This window comes from Petaurus breviceps, unplaced genomic scaffold (assembly GCF_028583685.1).
Source record: "Petaurus breviceps papuanus isolate PSGF00001 unplaced genomic scaffold, PetGlider_PUasm1.0 37, whole genome shotgun sequence".
Taxonomy (NCBI): Eukaryota; Metazoa; Chordata; class Mammalia; order Diprotodontia; family Petauridae; genus Petaurus; species Petaurus breviceps.
Window position 1 is genome coordinate 27,387,706 of NW_027186296.1, and position 21,498 is coordinate 27,409,203.

Genomic DNA, 21,498 nt, shown 5'->3' on the forward strand with positions numbered 1-21,498 from the left:
TCTATCTATCTATCTATCTATCTATCTATCTATCTATCTATCTATCTATCTATCTATCTATCTATCTATCTATCATCTATAGCTTATTAGGAGGTTGGCCAAGTAGCCTCATAGCTCAAGAAATGGCAGGATAGAACATTGTAAAACAAATGTTTTAACATGAAGGTTGTTCCTGGACAGGATTTCTGACTGAACTTTCCTGACTCTGTCATCTAGACTCTAAACATACTGTCTCTATAGGTGCAGCAAAAAGTTAACATTCAATCTAAGCTTTTGTTCAGTACTTCATATATTAAGGGTATTTTATATCCATGAGATAGATCAGGAGACAAGTATAGGCTTGCTAGAATGGGCATTAGGGTTTAACTTGGGCCTCATGAATTCATACCTCTTTAATGAAGGCAGAGACCGTGCTATAAAATTAGTAATTTAGAGTTCAATTTTGGGCAGCTTTTCTATAACCTCTCAATTCCTTTTGTGAAGCATTTTAAAGATCTTTTTAAAGGCATGGGATACTAAACACTTCTTAAAGGGAAAATGTGAAAGGCAGGAAATTGAAAATTATGGGCCTATTGGTAGGACTTAAAACTTGGATAGATGGAGTGGGATAACTTTAATTGTTAACTTCTTTAGAGAGTTTGACTGTACAAAGCTGGGGTTGATTTGAGCACATTTTGTTCAGGGTTAATGGATTTCATTTATGCCCTCCTGGTTCTTTCTCCTTCTTTGCTGTTAAAAACCACACATTTTCATCACATATATTTATTATAGCTCTCATTTTTCAGAGTATTTATCTCATTATCATTAGATGCTTTATGGATATGTTGGAATTTGGGGAAACATAAAGTGGCCCTTTGCTACTTTGTAGAGTGAAGAGTCATTGTGGTGTGGTTGAAGGAACATTGGGGGAGAGAACATACAAAGGATAAGAACATCTATACAACACTTGAAGATTTGCAAAATACTTTACAAATATTATCTCTATTAACCCTCACGACAATCTTGGTAGTTAGGTGCTAGTATTATTCTCCTTTCACAGATTAGAATACCGAGGCAGACCTCTGTTAAGTGACTTGCCAGGGTTGTGCTGCTGGTATCTGAGGCTGTATTTGAACTGAGGTTTTACTGATTCCAGGTTCAGGGCTCTACCCACTGTGCGACCCAGCTCTCAGAAGACTATGGTTGGAAATTAAGCTCTGCTACTCAGTAGCTATGTGTCTGTGGAATAATTACTCTGAGTCTCAGTTGTCTTGTCTGTAAAATGAAGATCATAAAACTTACATGATCACAGGGCAGCTAGGTGGTGCAGTGAATAGAGCACCGGCCCTGGAGTCAGGAAGACCTCAGTTCAAATTCAGCCTCAGACACTTAACACAAAAACTAGCCATGTGACCTTGGGCAAGTCACTTAACTCCAACTGCCCTCCAAAAAGCAAAAACCAAACAAACAAACTTACATGATCTAGCTCACAGGGGATGTTGTGAGGCAAAGTCATAAATGTGATTCATTATTATTTTGCAACATATAAAAATATTTTGTGTTGGTCTTTATCCTCCAGGTATTCATTGGCTGTGGTAAATGTTAGCCATCTCTGCCTTAGTCTTAAGGGCCTTGGAAACAGACAATTCAACACATATTTATTAAGGCAGTGTGCTATGTGCCAGGGAAAGACTAAAGCCCATTGTCCCCATAAGGATCTTACATTTTACTGGGGAACTATAATATATGTGCAAATAAGGAAATGTGGACTTTTGGAGGTATAGTTCTAATGGCAGGTTCAGGTTCAATGTTGGGGCAAAATAAGTCACTTGTAAGTCATTGAACAATTAATAAAAGGAGATTTAATTTGCTATAACTGAGCAATGATATACAGTAAGGATACAGCATTACTCAACTTCTCTGGATACTATCTTCTCTTCCCCCACCCCCAATTTCCATATAAAAATAAGTCTGGTCAGTAGGGTAGAGTGAAGCAATTCAAAGAAGATTCAGGATCCACCAAGTCCCAAGGGCCTAGTTTCTAAGTGGCTGGGACTTTTTGTGCCCTTAGATGACAGGGAAGCTGTGTCAGAGAAGTCAGGGCCATGAGGTCCCAGGAGGGTAGCTTTATCCTGGGTTTACCCCGTGTTTTCTGGGGAAGAAGAATCAGGAAGGGAAATTGGGGCCAGTTAAGTTCCAGGGGCAGCTTCCATGTTGTAGGAGGGAGGAATGAAGCTATGTCAGGGAAATGCTGGCCTTATTACACAAGGTAATTAGAAGGGTAGGAGAGTACTAATATTTGAGGAGATCAGGGAAGACTTCATGGAATAGGTGACTGAGCTTGAGCCCTGAAGGAAGATCAAGATTGGGAAAGGCAGACCTGAGAGGAGGGATTATATTCCACTTTATAGGAATTCTGAGAGGCAGTTGCTTCTACTAAATCATCATTGTATTTGAAACTTGACCAAATGCTCAGCTGATTAGCCCTATTCTTCACTATTCTATATACCTATAGATTTTTTTTTTCCTTATCATGGACCTGTAAACTGCCTCCCCCCCACCCCTTTGAAGCTCCTTCCTGTGATATTGCCCCCTCTGTCCATGCTGAAATCATTGTGGGTTTGGGCAAATCACTTAATTTCCCTGGTCTGAGTACTCCTCATCTGAAACATGAGAATTTGGATGAGTTGATCTCTAAGGCCCCTTCCTTCTTTAAAGTTCTATATTTTGTCTATCTAGAGCAAGGATTCTTTTTAATTTTTATTAAATTTTACTTTTTCAATTATAAAATATTTATTTTTCTTCCTTCCCACCTTTCCCATCACTGGGGAAAAAAGTAAAATCCTTAGAATAAGTAAGCATAGCCAAGCAAATATTGTCCATGTCTCTAAATAAATAGGCCATGTCCAAAAACTATATATATCATTCTGTGTATTAGTATATTACCCCTCTGTCTAGAGGTGGGTAGCATTCTTCATTATTGGTCTTCTGGAATCATAGAATATTGAGTGATTCTTGACCTTTTTTTTTTTCTCCTTTGGAATTCTGGTAAAACCTATGGACCCCTTCTGAGAAGGTTGTATTTTTATGCATTTAAATGCATAAAATAAAGCATGAGTTTATAAAGAAAATCAATTAGGTTGAAATAGTTATAAACATGTTTGTTTGTTTGTTTTTAAAGTTTATGGATCCGAGGTTAAAACCTCTGATCCAGGGGTATGTCTGTTTTTTTTTTAAATGTATTTTAATTTCTCACATTTGGGGGTAGTCTTATTGAAGCAAAAATACATTAGTTCTTAGTTGCTACAGACAAGCTTCTCTGTTCTGGTCTTACTGTAAATGTATGTGAATCAGATCACAAAATGCCTTGGCTTTATAGAAATTAAGTTGGTCAGAGGGTTATGCCATCAAGCTTGTTTTTCAGGAACTAGGTGGGGTATGTGACTGAAAGAACTGCTTTTCATTTCCTGGAATGTGAAATTTCATTGGGAATTCCATTTTAGTTTTTTTCCTCTTCCTAATTATGTGGTGTCATTTGGGAATGTCCATTTCTTAATCACTAGATTCCACAGACACTCAAGTTTAATGTCTATAGGATGGAAAATTCACTACTTTTCCCTATCAGTCAAAGAATGTGAACAAACAGTTTTCATTTCTTGTTTTCAAAACCGTCAACAGCCAGACTTAAAAATGCACCAAATCACTAATGAAAGGCAAATTAAAGCAGGTTTTACCTTACACCTATGAAAAGTGCAAAGATGTTAACATTCAGTCCAATTTAAGAAACATCAACAAGCATGAAATTTGGAACAAGTTAATGGTGGAGGGTCTATAGGAGACAAACCTGCTATGACTCTCTTGGAGTAACTGATTCTTCAGTCATTCTGGACAGCAGCTCGGAATTATGCAAGAAAAATCACTAACCCTTTTGATTTAGCAATCTCACCAGGCATATGGCCCAAGCAGATAAAAAACAGAAAGATCCTATACATACCAAAACACTTACAGAAGTACTTTGTGTAATTGTACAAAATTGGAAACAAAGTTGATTCCATTTGATTCAGGAATAGATAATTCGTGGGATGTGAATATAATGGAATATTTTTGTGTCATAAATGAGGAAATGCAGACAAACCAGAGAAAGCTTACATGAATGAATACAGAGTGAAGAAAATGCCACCACAAAACAATATAAATATCTATAAGGATGTAAATGGGTACTAAAATGGGGGAAGGTAATAAGCTTTGTTAAGCACTTATGTACCAGGCACTGTGCTAAGAACTCTCCAAATACCTCATGTTGACTTAAAATAATGAAAGTTGATTTTTCTGTATTACAGTTTAAAGAAAGAGAATTATTAACTTCATCTTGTCCTATTAAAATATATAAAAACAAGAATATGAGGCACAGGTATCCTTAGAGATGTTTGGAGGCATGTCCCAGGTATATATCCATGGTCAGAGGCAGGTAAATTCAGATTATTTGCAATGATTTGTGTTGGTGTTGAAGAACAGATGCACAAACTCACTTTCCTACTCTTGGGAGAATGGTGAGGTGGCTATAAAGGCATGTATGCTGTATGCTGTCATCATGTGTGATCACTTGGTGGCTTGGGTTTTGCTTAATTATATTTCTTTGTTCCAGGGGAGAATTCCATTGGGGAATTCAGAGGAATTAGCTCCATGGGGGGTATATCCTGAAATAATTTTAATATAAAAACATAATGCAAAAATAATGCATTTTCAAAAAGAAAGTGATAGATCTCTAGGATTAAATAATAGATGGGTTTCATAAAAATACAAACTACTTGTGTTTAACCCTTATTCCAGGGACATACAAGTTTTTTCAACAGATGACCACATGACCATAAATCCATAAATGCTTAGGGCCTGTGCTTTTATAATAATGAGTAATATAAGTCTGCTAATATGAGACATGGGTGGCAGTAGGCTACTAATTTAAATATACTAGGCAGTCAGGTTTTTTAAAATGTGGGGGAAGCTCTGGCAGACTTTATTCTGAGATCATTTGGACTTTGAAATCTACCAAGATTTGGAAGAAAGCTCAGGTCACTTAACTTGAGAGACTTAAATAGAAATTCCCTCCAAAATCCCTGAGAAGTGATCACTCAGCTTTGGTCTGAGGATTTTTCGTAATATGAAACTGACTACCTCCCAAGATAGCCTATACCAGTCTTAATAGAAAATTTTTTTCCCTTACATTGAGCTAAAATATCTTGAAGCAACTTCTATCCACTGCTACTTGTTTTGCCTTGGGGGACCTTTGTTCAGAATAGGTCGAATTCCTCTTTTTTCTAGCAGTCCTTCAAATATTCTGTCCCAATAAGTCTTCTTCATATTGAAGACCTTTGTTATTTAAATGGTCATCATGTGACAATCTCTAGTTACCCTACCATCCTTGTCACTTTCACTGGGTACCCTCTGATCTGTCCATCCTTCCTAAAATGTTATATATAATTCTTCAGGTGGAATCTGATGAGGGCCCAGCATAACTAGACTATAATACCTCTAATTCTGGACATTTTGACTTTATTAATGCTTTTCTTTTTTTTTGCTAGCATGTTGACTCTTAGTGAACTTCCACTGCATCTCCTAGATATTTTTCACATAAATTGTCATCAATGCACAATTTCCCTATCCTGTATTTGTGATGTTGAATTTCAAAAATTCAAGTAATAGGACATTTTGCCCTGTTAGGTTTTCTATTATTAGATTCAACCCATCACTCTAGCCTATTGAAATCTTTTTGGATCCTGACTACTACCAAGTGTGCTAGTTATCCCTCCAATTCTCATGACATTAGCAAGTTTAATAAGAATTCTATATATGCCTTCACTTAATAATATTAAATTTCATAGAACCGAGAGCAAATTCCTTGGGACATGCCCCCAGAAACCTTTCTTGAGATGTGTGCCTTATATTCTCATTCATGTATATTTCTAATAAGGGAAGGGGGAGGGAAAGAAATAAAAAATTCTTTTTAAAAAGTTTATAATTTTGAAAAATTAATTTAAATTATTTTAATTAAGAATGTGTGGTGGAAGAACATATTAAAGTCAAATTTATATAATTTAATATAAAATGTTCATGTTAGTGGGGCCAACATGGGAAAAATATTAAATAGACTATTTTGTCTTCTTCTGTAATTTTTGAAAGCTTTTTCTTCCAAATGTGTTCTCAGATCTTTGATCCCATAAGGGATAAACCACTGATAATATTTTAATGTGATATAGTACATAGTGCATTGGATTTGGAATCAAGAGGACCTGGGTTCCAATGCTGCCTTAAAAATTGACTTTCTGTGTCTTTTGTTTGTGTATCACCTATATCTACCAATGTATCTTCCCACCCCCCCCAAGAGAGTCATTCCTTATAACAAAGAATAAAAAGAGGGAAACCAGTTTAGCCAAACTAAATAGCATATAGAAAAAGTCTGATATTGTATGGAGATGTTATATCCATAGTCTTATACCTCTGCAAAAATGGGACCTTCTCAGAACTCTTTTTGGGGGATAGTTTACTAATTATTTCATGTTTTTCAGTCTTGTCATATTCTAATTGATGTCAAATTCCTTGAAGATAGCAAATTCAGTGACCCTACTAGACAAGTCATATCCCTCCTCTGGACCTCAGCCCCCACATCTGTGAAAAGGGGATAGGGTAGGGTGGACTTGATGTTATTTCAACTTTCTACCTGCTCGAAATCTGATCTTGTCAGATTTGATTGGCAACTATTGTCAGATTGGCAACTCTCTTGCCCTTCTTTTGTACTTTTTTTTTTTTAAAGCAATAGGGGTTAAGTAACTTGCTCAAGGTTACACGGCCAGTTATTTCTGGGTGTGGTGCTGAGTATCTGAGCCAGGATTTGATCCAGGTCATCCCGATACTGGAGCCGGTGCCCTTACTCGCTGAGCCACCTGGCTGCCCCGTCTTTTGTACTTGTTACAGGACATGGCAGAATTTTCGGCACATTGTGTCTCATATTCAGTGGATCTCTGATATTGTACAAAGCAAGTTAAGCAAATCCAGCCCTTTAAGCATTCAGGTGGCATTAGGAGGACAGCTATTTGGGCTTGACAGGATCCTGAATAGATGCCATAATTAGGTTGTGGTTTGTCCTTCATTCTCAAAGAAGACCATGACATCAGGAAGGTGATGCCATGATTTGCAACTGAATTGGATTTCAGTGAGGGAGGGCTGTGCAAAGTCACCAGACTCACTTTCTCCTCCAGAGTTAACTGGGTCCAGTGGCCAGATACACATCAGGATGACTGGAGATGGCCTGGTCATAATTAGAAGATTTATGGGGATGGTAAGGATTACACTACTGTAGAGCTGAGATAAGAGACCTTGACATTTTCATGCAGGGCAATCAAAGAAGGGGCAGTAGTAGAATATAGTAGGACACCAGACTTGGAATCAGGAGAACCTGGGTTCAAATCCTACCTCAGATACTTAGGAACATTGTGACCTAGGGCAAGTCAGATGAACCTTTCTTTGCCTAAAAGTTGGAAATGATGGCTTCTAAGGGTCTCTCTGGCTCTAAATCTGTGATGCTATATTTGACTTTGTAACCTCACTGAGTGCCATGGGAGAGAAGTTGGTTTATGTGAGGGCAGCTAGGTGGCACAGTGGATAGAGCACTGGACACGGAGTCAGGAAGACTCATTTTCCTAATTTCAAATTCAGCCTCAGACACTTAATAGCTGTGTGATCCTGGGCAAATCACTTAACCCTGTTTGCCTCAGTTTCCTCATCTGTAAAATGAGCTAGAGAAGGAGATGACAAACCACTCCAGTATCTTTGCCAAGAAAACCCCAAAATGGAGTCATGAAGAGTCAGACATTGTTGAACAACAAGAAGTATGTGTGATTTGGATTGGGGTTTTGTTTGTTTTGCTTTTAAGGGCAAATGTCAGGAAATGATATAAATAAGAATGAATGTTTTCTTGAAATTTCACTATTTACCTATTTCACTTTGTTTTCACTATTACTAATGCTCATAGTATTTTTACCATTTACCTTTTTCCTTTTTGTAGCATCCTGATTTAGTCAATGGAGAATCTACCAAGAAACTTCCCCAAGGTGTAGTTTATGGTGTGGTTCGAAGATCTGACCAAAACCAACAGAAAGAAATGGTGGTATATGGTTGGTCCACTAATCAGCTGAAAGAAGAAATGAACTACATCAAGGATGTGAGACACTTTAAAGATTTTTTTTTCTGGCTCTTGTTCCTTTCTGGAGTTCACTGATAGATTGCAATATGTCATTTAAGAAGATTATTAGTTCTTTTTGTTAGAGAATGTTCTCTAAGTCTTCATGTTATTGTCATGACCAAAGCACAGGGGTGGTTCTCACAGCCTAATGTTAGCCTTTGGTGGAATCAGGGTGAGACATTGTACTTAAGGACTTGTCCTAAGAGATTTCTACTATTAGGTTGAATAGCCCTAAGAAGCAATGACCAAAGGGAAGCCATTCCTTTCTTTGGGTTTCCCTGGAGTCCTTCCCTTCACCAATGTGACTGAAACCATGTCTGGGACATGTATGATCCCATGGCCAACACTAGATGGGTAACAAATAGGAAATAGAAGCTACTTTGGTTTGCCTCAGGATTTAATTTTTCTTTAATCTTTCTGAGGATGATGTATTTGTTTGCTCTCTTGTTGAGCTTGACTGAGTAGCTTTATTGTTTGTCCCTGGAGAAAAGTCATACATGCTTTACCTCCCAAGTAAGTCACTTAACTTCTCAGCCTAAATAATTTCTAAATCTGTAAAATGGAAAAAATAATAGCACTTAACTCTTGCGAGGATCAGATAAGATGTGTATAAAGCACTTTGCAAACTTTAATGAACTACATATTTAATGCACCCACCAGTGTTATTATTGGAACTCATACAAAGGAGTTTCACACACTGAATTTTTTTTAAGTGAATTTTATGTTTATTTTTAGTTTACAACATTCATTTCCACAAGATTTTGAGTTACAAATTTTCTCCCTGTATTTCCCCTACCCACCACCCCAAAACAGCAATCCCACTGTGTACCCCTCCCCCAATCTGCTCTCTCCTATATCCTTCCCCATCCCCCCTCCGACTTTCCAGTAGGGCAAGATGGATCTCCATACCCCAGTTCCAGTATATCTTATTTCCCAATTGCATGTAAAATAATAATAATAAAAAAGATTTTTTAAACATTTGATTTTAAAACTTTGAATTCCAGATTCTTTCCCTTCCTCCCTCATCTCCTACCCTTACTGGAAAGATAAGCAATTTGATATAGGTTGTACATGTGTAAGCAAAACATTTCCATAGTGGATATATTGTTAAAGACTAACTATATTTTCCTCCATCCTATCCCGCCCCCCCCCACTTATTCTGTTCTCTACTTTGACCCTGTATCTTTTCAAAAGTCACACTGAATTTTTTTCAGAAGAAATGCTACTTTTACTTATTCAAGGCACCTAAATATCTCAGAATTTCTTTTCAAACATTCGGAGCAGCATAAAAGAGAAAGGATGAAAATCAAGTCAAAGGTTACAGGAAAACATTCGATCTATGAATCTGAGCACAGCTGGCATGATTGATTTAGAACTGCCAACATCAAAATGTACTAGTCCATTATGATCTTCCATGTCATAATGAGTCAAAATTAATTTTCTTATCAGAACTAATAACATTCTTTCTGTCTACCTAAGTTCAAATTCCAGTTCAAAGTCAGTGCTGACTAACCTCTTGTTTATTCATTCTGAAATAAGAATGAGGGTTGCTACACTTTCCACTGCCTTGTGAGCCTCGAAAAATTACTTAAAAACATTTTTTTAAAGGAAAAGCTGCCTTCTCTCCTTCCCAGCTCTCTTGCTCTCTCTCCTAATTGAAAAAAGCAAGAAAAAAACAAAACCCCTGTTATAGACAGGTGTAGTCAAGCAAAGCAAAATATTTATATTGATTGTGTCTAAAAAAATTATATCTTAATTTCCACTCCTCATCTCTATTAAGAAGTGAGTATCCTCTTTTATCATGAACCTTTTGGAATTGAAGTTGGTCATTGTGATGATCAGAGTTTCTTTTTCTTTCTTTCTTTCTTTTTTTGAAAGCAATTGGGGTTAAGTAACTTGCTCAAGGTTACACGGACAGTTATTGATCGGAGTTTCTAAGTCTTTCAAAGTCAACTATTATTTTTTACTCCCTACCTAACTTCCACCTTAAATAAGCCAGTTGGGACAAGGGGAATATTAAGGGCAGCCACAATATCCCAGCAGTGAAAGAAAAGACTTCCTTCTTCCTCAAATGGAAGGCTATGCTTTTGTCCTTATTTTCTTAGGGCACTTTTTGTTACAGATGAGTCCATAGACATTGGCAGTACGTGATTCCCCCTCTTTTCAAATGAGCAAGAATAAGTGAGAGCTGATGGAATGAAAATGACAAAGATATATTTCTAGGTTACATATGAGGTCTTTTAGGCTTCCCTTTCCAAGTTGTCTTTTCCTTAGGAATGTCTTTATGTTAGAACTGCCCATCATTGTGGTTTCTTAAAGTGTTTGTGTGATCTTTAAATAGCATCTCTGTTGGGTTGCAGGTGAGAGCGACATTGGAAAAAGTCAGAAAACAAATATATGGCAACTACGATGAAATGAGGCAGAAAATTCAGCTCCTTACCAAAGAATTAAGAGTAAGTAAAGGTCTCATTCATTTGTAAATGTGGAGAGATGATCAGAATGTAAATAATTTTCACAAGAAAGGTATATGTTTGTATGTGTGCACATATGCATGTGTACACAGGCTTCATTTTAAGCAAAGATATGCATCTGAGAAGTTTGGGGGATATCAATATTTGTGAATTGAAACATGTTTTGAGATGTACTAGAGGAGGTTATTTGTAGAAAATGTTCAACGAATCTTTTTGAAATGGGAAATGATTTATTGTTTTTTTTTTAAGTCCCAGATTTTAAATATTTGCTTTTAAAGGACTCACCTTTGTGTGTGACTGAAGCCAAGTAAGGAAGAACCCATAGGATATATAACCAACATTCTACAGAGATTCAACATCTTAATGGAAGGTGTTGATATATAAATATTTTGGGAAATTGGATAGTGAAATTCTAACATACATGTGGAAATCTGAACTTACCACTCATTCATAGTTACTAAATCCCTGGGATAAGAGCAGAAGACTTTAGTGTAAACAAAAAATGACTTAATAGATAATAGAAACATGAGCAGAACTCTTAACACTTGCACAGGATCTGTTTCTTTGTTCACTTTTTTCACTTCCCTGTGGCTATACCACCACTACCACCCTTACCCTTACCAGGCCTATTTGAACTAAAATAACTTTAAGTTATTTTATAACTTTTATATATATATATATATATATATATATATAACTTTTAAATAAGTATTAGATTATGATCTTCCACTTTCAAGAAGCCTTCCCAAACTACTCCAATCTATAATGAGGTCTTCATTTATTAAATTCTGATAGCACTTATGATCAGTATCACATAATTTTGTACATGGTTATGTATGATCTAAATTGTTTGCTAATTGTTTTAGACGTGTTGGTCTTGCCAGCAAAAACACTGGCACAGTAGACAGATCCCTGAACCTGGACTTGTGTTCAAAACCAGCTTCAGAAACTTACTCTCTGTGTGATCTTGGGCAAGCCACTTAGCCTCTGTCTTCCTCAGTTTTTAATATCTGTAAAATGGGGATAATAATAGTATCTACCTCCCAGGATTGTTGTGAGGATAAATGAGAAAATATTTTAAAAGACTTTTGCAAACCTTAAAGCATTATATAAATGCTGTCATTATCATCATCATTAAGTAGCAGTAGAACTAGTCAGTCAACAAGCATTTGTTGAGTGTTTCTTATGTGGCAGGCACCATGCTGTTCTGCACTCATTTTGTGTCCACCACAGTGCCAGGTGAAACAGACCATTATGCAATAGGCTTCTTTTTAAACAACACTTCATATTGCTGATGCACGGTGAACCCCCCAGCTTTCTTCTTCTGTCATTAATTTTGATGACAAAAACAAATCATTTAGAATAAGGCTCTAATAATATAATATTTGTGATATCATTACCACCATCAAAACTTAATGGCAAAAGAGGAAAGCATTGGGGTTCACTGTGCATATGAAGTGTTATTGAAATAGAACCCTGTTATACCATGAGTCAAATCATATCCTTTGTCAAATATAACTAAATATGGTAAAAGCTGGGCTTGTGTTACTTAGGATCAATTAATAGGTGATTAATTAATGATTTTGCTCATTGCCTTTGTCTGTTATGGGAATTAGCCTGTTTTTGGACTCAACTATGATGTCTCTGTGTTATGTATATATAGTTTATATGGGGCCCTCTGTAGAAAGTTGGTCTTAGTGAATTTCTTAGGCTCTTTTATTTGTAGACTGGCTTTCCTCTCCCTTTAGAGAACAGGACAAGGATTAATGAGACCACTAGACAGAGTTTTCTGTTAAATGGTGTCAATTTAGATCCTAGGCCCTTGGGAAAATTTAAAGGAAGGGCTTTTTTCCAGCATATTCTTTTTTTTTTTTTGCCTTTTTGGAGGGCAATTGGGGTTAAGTAACTTGCCCAAGGTTACATGGCTAGTTTTTTTTTGTGTGGGTGTTAAGTGTCTGAGGCCAGTTCGGGGCTGGAGCTTTACTCACTGTGCCACCTAGCCACCCCTGTTCCAGCATATTCTTACCTTGCCTACCTGAACATTGGTTTTGCCCAGTGTTTTTGATGTTACCAAGTGTGTAGGGATATCAGGATACAAAAAAAGCATTCGAGATTTTTTGGAGGATTTTAAAAGTAGATGTGGGAGGAACAACTGAGAACAAAGTTAAGAACATTCTTTAGACTTAAAGGGTGACCATCCTCTAAATGAGTTAGCAAACCAAGGCAAATGAGCATCTCTAATCTCCTATATTTAAGCAAACTGCTCATTGTTTGTGAAGAGCATCATATTTGACCTTTTGACTTTATTGGGTATATACAACCTCTGAGGTTCTATCCTCCTGATCATCTGATTGTTGTCTCTGAACACATTCTATGAAAGCTTGATGAGCTCTATTGGTGCATCCGAGGCAACCGAGTTGAGGGTCCTTCTATGTGTGTGGGTTTTGCATAATTCTCTCTTCCTTCTGTTCAGGTTTCCAATGCTCAGCAGGACTATCTACAGAATCACATTGAAACACAGTCTTCAGCCTTGGATAGTTTTAATGACATGAACTCCTCTTTGGCTTCAGACTCCATTGGCTTACAGGTATGTAATTGTGTTCTTATTCACAATGCTGCAGGATGGCCACATTCCACCTTTCTAGAAAGTTTTGAAAATGAGACTTGAAGGCACATTTCAAGCAGAGAGCCTTATTCTAAATGATTTGTTTTTGTCATTACTGCTATCAAAATTTAATGACAAAAGAAGAAAACAGTGGGGTTAACACAAATTAGTAACATTTTATAAAATGTTATTAAAATAGAATCCCATTACCCTATAGGTCAAATTATATGCCTCGCCAAATATAACTGGATATGTTGAAAGCGGCATATGATACAGTAGTTGCATCTTCCAATATTATGTTACAAAGGACATCTCTATTTTATTACAGGGAAGCAAAATCTAATTGAGGACAAGATATTTGATTTATAGAAAAGTATAAATGAACAATTGAATGAAAGAATGAATAAATGAAAAAAAAACATTGATTGAGTGCTTGCTGTGTGTTAGGCACTATGCTAAATGCTAAGGATACAAATAGAAAAAAGACAACTGTTCCTACCCTCAAGGAACTTACATTCTAATAGGGAAAGAAAATATACTTAGGGAAGTACACTTAGGAAAATACACCAGGGATGGATGTTTTGGTTTAGGGAGTTACAGGAATAGTGAATGGAGTTGTATGGAGATGTCCTTTCTATAAATGGTAGTGTTGATTTGATTACTGTTTCTAGAGCAAGAGGTAGAAAGCAATGAAGCAGAGGTGCCATACTAGGGATAATGGCCAGTGATAAATGGTCTATTTCATAGTGAGTCTGAGAACATTTAAAGACATTGAACACTCATTGATCAGCAGTACAGGGCCCCAGGTCAAGAGACAAGGTACCAGTTTGGAGGTGGATGGTGGCATGTTAAAAGGCTTTTTGCTTCCATTGTGATTATTATTAATATCAAATACATGTATGACCAAAAAGGAGAGGGGCTTGTCACATGGTAGGAACAAGGGATAATCAAGACTCAGCCTGTATTCTACAGTGTTATCTTTACAATGGCAGGAGAAAGGCAAGAAGATCCCAGTGTATGGGGGGAACTTCCTGTGGCAAACTAATGGGCCAGAGTCACGAATGGTGGGTAGGTAAAGGTCTGTGTCATTGGAGGAAATAGCTAGGTCAGTGAGACTATAGGTCTGTTTGAAAATAGGAATCATAAATAATAATATAGCACTTTACTATTTATAAAGCCCACTCATATTCAGTATCTCATTTGATAATCCTCATAGCAACTCCAAGAGATAAGGAAGGAAGATATTATTCCTGTTTTACTGATGAAAAAATTGAAGTTCAGAAAATATTCTAAGTCTAGTGCTCTTTCCCTATCCTGTATTGCTTCCATGAATTCATTTAGAAAATCACTGATGCAGGAAGTCAGGGGCCACCTGTATGTCAATATGAGGCACAGACCCTAACTGCAGCAGAAAATCAAAGATAAGACATCTGACAAGTGATCTAAGTGAACTTCAGCTTCTGTTTGGGTTTAGCTGGGATGACCCATGGCTGGAGTATCTGCAGTTATAGAGATGTAGGCTCATAGATGGTTAGAGCTGGAGGACTTGAGGAATCATCTTATCCAGCCCCTTAATTTTGCAAATGAGGAAACAGAGACCCTGAGAGGAGAATTGACTCACTTGAGGAGGCCATGTGGTAATATAGTGGTGATATAGTGGCAAAATTGGCAGTACAGTTCAGGTCTTCTGATCTCCCAATTCACAGATTTTTGTAGTAAAATAATTTTAAAAGCTATCAAGAGATGACTGCACCTTCCCCAAAGAGCCAGTATTGAACCGCTATACCTCCCTTATAAAATGAAAAGGTTGAGCCTTCTGTCACTAGTTATAGCAGTAGACACTGCTATACAAATAGAAAAAAGACAACTGTCCCTACCGTCAAGGAACTTACATTCTAATAGGAAAAGACAATACACACAGGGAAATGGTCAAGTGGCTTCTGGGATGAGGTTTCTGGCATCAATTCATCGTAGCTGACTTTCCCATGGCTTTCTTACCAATAAAGTGAGGGATGGAATCAAGTGTGACCTTCAACCAAAATACTTTGACAGTATTTAAATGGCTTTATGGGAAAAAATGGAGAAGGAAATGACAAACTCATCCAATATCTTTGCTGAGAAAACCCCAAACAGGGTCACAAAGAGTCAGACACACTGAAACAATTGAACAACAATAATGAAAGAAGAATTTGGAAATAAGGGCACAGCATTTCTCTGTATTCTTTCTAAGTCTTTCTGAACATAATTTCCCTCCTGGGCATAGACTGAGTGGGTGGCTACTGGCTTATTAAATCACCTCCGCATTTTCTCTCCTCTCTCCTATATTTGGGAACTAAGGTTTCTTTTATCTTCCCAGAATGCAGTTAACCACCTGGCATCTGAGGGGGTCAGTTTGACTGAGTTTAAGAGTTATTCTATAGTGAGTTTATATGTGCTTACCTTTTTGTAAAAAAAATATTTTTTATTTTTCCCCATTACATGTGAAAACAATTTTTAACATTTTTTAAAGTTTTGATTTCCAAATTCTATCTCTCTTTCTCTCCCTGCTCCCTCTTCCCTGAAATGGTAAACAATCTGATATATGTTATACATGTGCAATCATGTAAAACATTTCCATATGAGCCATTTTGTGGAAGAAAACTTGGAGAAGGAAGAAAAGTAAGAGAGAAAGAAAGAACAGAGAGAGAGATATTTTCAGATGCCACTAGTTCTTTCTCTGGAGGTACATAGCATTTTTCATCATGAGTCCTTTGGGATTGTCTTGGATCATTGTATTGTTGCGAATAGACAAGTCATTCACAGTTGTGCATTGTCCAATATTATGGCACCTCTGCTTCATTGCTTTCCACCTCTTGCTCTAGAAACAGTAATCAGATGTTGCTGTCTGTATACAATGTTCTCCTGGTTCTGCTCACTTTATTCTGTATCAATTGAAGTAAATCTCTCCAGGTTTTTCTGAAGTCATCCTGCTCATCATTTCTTATAGCACAATAATATTCCATTACAATCATATATCACAACTTGTTCAGCTCTTCCCCAAATGATGGATATCCCCCAAATTTCTTATTCTTAGCCACAACAAAAAGAACTGCTATAAATGTTTTTATACAAATAGGTTCTTTTCCCTTTTTTTGGTGGGGAGGGGTAATGTGCTCATCTTTTATTAGATCCCTGGTTGCTGGCCAGTTATATAATTTACTTAATTGACATCTTCAATCTTTTTCCTTTGAGAGGTACATTTTTATTTAAGCAACTGGATAAACCTCACAATCTTTCCATCTTGACCTGGTATATAGCTAACTTCGAATTGTCATTGTTCAGTTGTTTCTGTTGTGTCCAATTTTTCATTACCCCATTTGAGGTTTTCTTGGCAAAGATACTGGGATGGTTTGTCATTTCCTTCTCCAGTTCATTTTACAGGTTAGTAAACAGAGGCAAACAGGGTTAAGTGACTTGTCCAGGGTCACACAGCCAGTAAGTGTCTGAAGCCAGATTTTAACTCAGGAAGATGCTCAGACCAACTGAGGCCTGGGAAAGACCTTAATTTAGAAGGGCTACGGTCACTCACTGCATCTCTGGTCATTACCACTTGTCTTAAGTCTTGTCATTGGACTTTAATAACTCTGGAGGACAGAATCAGACAGATGACTTTGCACAGCTCTGCCTCACTCAAATCCAGTTTACTCACAAGTCAAGACATCATATTCATGATGCCATTGATCCTCTTTAAGTGCAAAGGATGAACAACCAAGGCAAAACAGGAAGATAAGTCTTCCTGACATTAGGCCTTGTGTTCTATCCACTGAACCACCTATTTGCCCCACAATTCCAAAATACCTTTAAATACTAATCACAAGCAGCCAAGAACAGGTAAGCTATAACTGAAGGAAAATCTATCAGGTATAAAATTATCCATCTAACAGCCCTGCTAACTTATCTGGGGCTGAAGATCTATCCAGGGGTGGGGAACCTATGGCCTCATGGTGACATGTGGCCCTCTAGGTCCTCAAGTGTGACCTTTGACTGAATCCAAACTTCACAGAACAAATCCCTTTAATAAAAGGATTTGTTCTATAAAATGTAGACTCAATCAAAAGGCCACAAGCAAGGACCTAGAAGGCTACATGTAGCCTCAAGGCTGTAGGTTCCCCACCCCCAGAACAATTTAACTTCTTATTTCTACTGATTTCCAATTTTCAATCAGTCAACAAGCAATTATTAAGTCTTTACTATGTGTCAGTCACTCTGCTTCTCCCCTTACCAATTTTACCCATATTTCATTTGAGTTGATGAATGAAGAAAAGCCCGTATTCACTTTTACTGTGACATCTTTTCCCCAATAAACTTAGACTCTATTCTGTAGCTGAGGAGGAGCCAATGCAGGTTTTTGAGGAAGAGAGTAACATCTGGTCTTCTATTTCCTCATGTTTAGAATGAGTTGGTTCAATTAAGTCATCTCTTAGATTTTTCTAGCTCTAAGATTCTATGATTTTCAGGTAGCCTGGCCTTCAGCTTTGTGACCGGTCTTACTTCTAGATTTGTAAATTTGCTACTGAAAGGTACTAGGAGTGAAAAACATTCTAATTCAATTTTCATATTAAATATCTTGGAAACACATTTTTATCAGTGTACACACAGCTTGTTTGGGTAGAGGTTCTGACCAATAGAATTCTACTGTCCCCATATTTTCTCTTTTCTCTCAAGCAATTTACAGCTTGCATTTATAAATAATGGTGAAACAAAAGATGAAGACATTTCATAATAATGATAACAGTAATGTGGGTACACCTTTGAGGAAGATGGTTCCCTGAAAACTAAAGACCTTCCCTTTCCTGGTTTGGTCAGGAATGGAGCATACATCCTTTTTAAATTTGGTCAATGATAGACAAAGGTTTCTCCCTTGACTGGTTTAGTCAACATTAAACTAAGAGACATTCTCTTTATTGACTTTTCCTGTATTCATTAAGAGTGCTATTCAAGGGAGAGTGAGAAAATTAGTCCAAACATACTTAACACAACATTCATTCTCAATTTTCATATAGTGTTTTATTTTTTTCTAATCACTTGTAAACACAATTTTAACATTCATTCCTAGCTTCTATTTAGTATTTTATTTTTACCCAGTTACATGTAAAAACAATTTTTAACATTCATTCATGAGTTCCAAATTCCTTCCCTTCCTCCATTCCCACCTCCACCCCCTCACTGAGAAGGCAAACAATTTGATATAGGTTATGCATGTGTAGTCATGGAAAACATATCCATTAATAGTCATGTTGTGAAAGAAAACATAGACAAAAAGACTCAAAAAAATAAAGTAAAAAAAAGTATGCTTTGATCTATATCCAGACACTGTAAGTTCTTTTTCTGGAGATGGATAGCATTTTTCATCATGAGTCCTTCAGAGTTGTCTCGGATGGTTGTATTGATGAGAATAACTAAGTCATTCAAAGCTGATCATCTTACACTATTGCTGTTACTTAGTACACAGTACATTTCACTTTGCATCAGCCCATGCAAGTCTTTCCAGGTTTTTCTGAGAGCATCCTACTCATCATTTCTTATAATACAATTCAATTTTTACATAGCACACAAAGAGACTTTAGAGTGATATGCTTCTAAGGACCGTAGAAGTCCAAACCCCTCATTTTATAGATGGAGAAACTGAGGGCTACAGAGGTGAAGTGACATGCTCATGTTTTACAGGTTGTAATTGGAAAAGTCAAGATTTGAACCTAGGCCCTATGCCCTGAATCCAAATGTCTTTCCATAGCACCATGCCGCCATCCAAAAGCATCATTACTTCATGTTTTTAGCTATCCCATGTACCTCATTGTAATATTTCAGTTCAACAAATATTTTTGAAGTATCAGGGAATTTGGTAGGTACTGAGGCTACAGAGATAGGTACAATAACCACCCTGCTATTGAAGAATTTATAATCTAATGGAGATGGGAGCATTTAGGTATTCAAATAAATGTGATACAGTGAAAGTTGTACAAGTTCCAAGAGGACGGTTATCAGACATATGAGGGTAGATAGATCACTTTTAGGTATGCAGGGGGGATGGGAAAGGATTGTGGAGGTGGAGTCCTGATTCTATAGTGGAAAGAGACCTCAGATGCCATATTGTCTCATTCTCTTATTTTATAGATAAAGATTGTAGGCCCTGGGTAGTAAAATGACTCACTTAGGTAACAAAGTGTGACAGGAGGAGGTGGTACCTGATTTGGGTCTTAAAGCAAGGGATGATCTTTAGCAGACAAAGATGAAAGAAGAGTCCATTCCAAGCAGGGATATTTCACAGTCACTATATACTTTAATCAGGAACCTTTGCTTAGAGAAACAAGGAGGTAAAAGGCTTATTATCATTATTCAAATAAGGATTTTAGAAATGAAGGAGCCTCAGAGATTAATTTCTTCTCTTGCTACAGAGTCAGCAAAGGTCTTGGGATACTATTTCAAAGGATAGGGTTTCCAGATGTTTGCATTTGAAATGGCATGCGACTTGGGTGGGGGGTGAGAGGTGGGGGTGTGTGGGAGGTGAGAGAAGACGGCCATAAACACAGTGTCTAGCAGTGGGAGTTCTGGATTTTAATGACCTCACTCTTCTGGAGTCCTAAAAGAATAAACCAAACACAAATTGCAGTCATAAAAAGCCGCAGGCATTTAAAACATTCTTGCTGATGGGCACCCCCTGGCTATTATCAAAGGCATTTGTTAAGCACCTGCCTGTGCAAAGCACTATGGTTAAAGGCTATAAACTACATTGAAAGTCCATGGTCCTCTAGCTTTACCAGCTCCTCCTTCCTACTCCTGGGCTGGAATGAGAGGGAGCCACTAGAGAAGAGATTCCTTGTGAAACTGACATTTTATTGGAATCAACTGAGGCACTCCTTCCCTACCCCTCTATATTGCCCTGAAGGACAAAAGTGACCACCCATTTCAGGTAAGAAAGAAAGTCTCCATTTTTTAGATGCTTCTCTAGCCAACTTCCATGGTACAGGTCCCATGGGAAAGGTGTAGGTGGCTGCAATGGAGGAGCTTAGGGGATAGGTAGATTAGAGAGTTAATTTGGCAATAACAAGAAACCACCCCCCCTATGATGGTGACAAAGACTCCCAGAATGGATTGGGTTTCCAGAGTGTGAATAGGCAGGGTGATTTGTTGTTACCCATATTGGCTACATACTGGGTTGTCTTAACACACTCTAGGGTGAGGTAGGGTACATGAGGATAGTCTAGGCTACAGCCTTGGTGAAGGTTTAATGAAATCCTTGACCCTCCGTTCACATGTGGTTTTCTGTATATCAGTATTCAGTCAATAATAGGATGTCTCAAAATGCATTCTGCTTTTTGTCCTGGCAGAAAACATTGGTGGATGTTACCTTGGAAAACAGTACCATTAAGGACCAGATAAGAAATTTACAGCATACATATGAAGCATCTATGGAAAAACTGAGAGAAAAGCAGAGGCAGTTAGAGGTGGCTCAGGTTGAAAACCAGCTTTTGAAACTAAAGGTAAAGTAAATGGAATTTACATTCTTCATCAGGTTTCTATTCCTAATTTATATTTCTTTGTTTCCTCTTTCCTTTTTAAACTCTCTCCTTTTTTTCTTCCAACTTTTTTTCATTTTTGGAGGGGGGAAGGCAGGGCAATTGGGGTTAAGTGACTTGTACGAGGTCACAACAGCTAGTAAGTGTTAAGTGTCTGAGGCTGGATTTGAACTCAAGTCTTCCTGACTCCAGGGTCAGTACTCTGCTCACTGTGCCACCTAGCCACACATTCCCCACCCCCCCAGCACTTTTTCTTTCTACCCCTTTCTTCTTCTATTATTTCTTTTCATATTCATTGTTAATAGTCCCAGAAGACAGAAATTGAAGGTGTTCTCTAGGTGATGTAGAAAATGTTTGAGCACGTGTTGTTGTAAATGCAGTCCAAGTACTGAATCCAAGAAATATTACCCATACTCCATTCTCATATACACTCTTAATATGACCATTTCTACAAGGCTAGTAGTATAGTGGATGGAGCACTGGGACTCAAGTCAGGAAGATCTGAGTTCAGATTTTCCCGAAGACACTTTCTAGCTATGCAATCCAGGCAGGTCATTTAACCAGTGTTTGCCTCAATTTCCTCATCTGTAAAATGGGGATAATAATAGCACCTACCTTGGAAAGCTGTTGTGAAGATCAAATAAGATAATA

General features: G+C 37.4%; 1 protein-coding gene across 4 annotated transcripts in view; it reads left to right on the top strand.

Annotated features, from left to right (window-relative positions):
- MYZAP (myocardial zonula adherens protein) overlaps nucleotides 1–21,498 on the top strand; it is a 106,065-nt gene that overhangs the window by 26,157 nt on the left and 58,410 nt on the right. For all 4 annotated transcript variants that reach the window (XM_069098143.1, XM_069098144.1, XM_069098145.1 and 1 more), the window contains 4 exons: nucleotides 8,039–8,194; nucleotides 10,576–10,668; nucleotides 13,160–13,273; nucleotides 20,659–20,811. In XM_069098143.1, coding sequence (XP_068954244.1) covers nucleotides 8,039–8,194; nucleotides 10,576–10,668; nucleotides 13,160–13,273; nucleotides 20,659–20,811 — 516 coding nt within the window. The remainder of the gene's footprint in view (nucleotides 1–8,038; nucleotides 8,195–10,575; nucleotides 10,669–13,159; nucleotides 13,274–20,658; nucleotides 20,812–21,498) is intronic.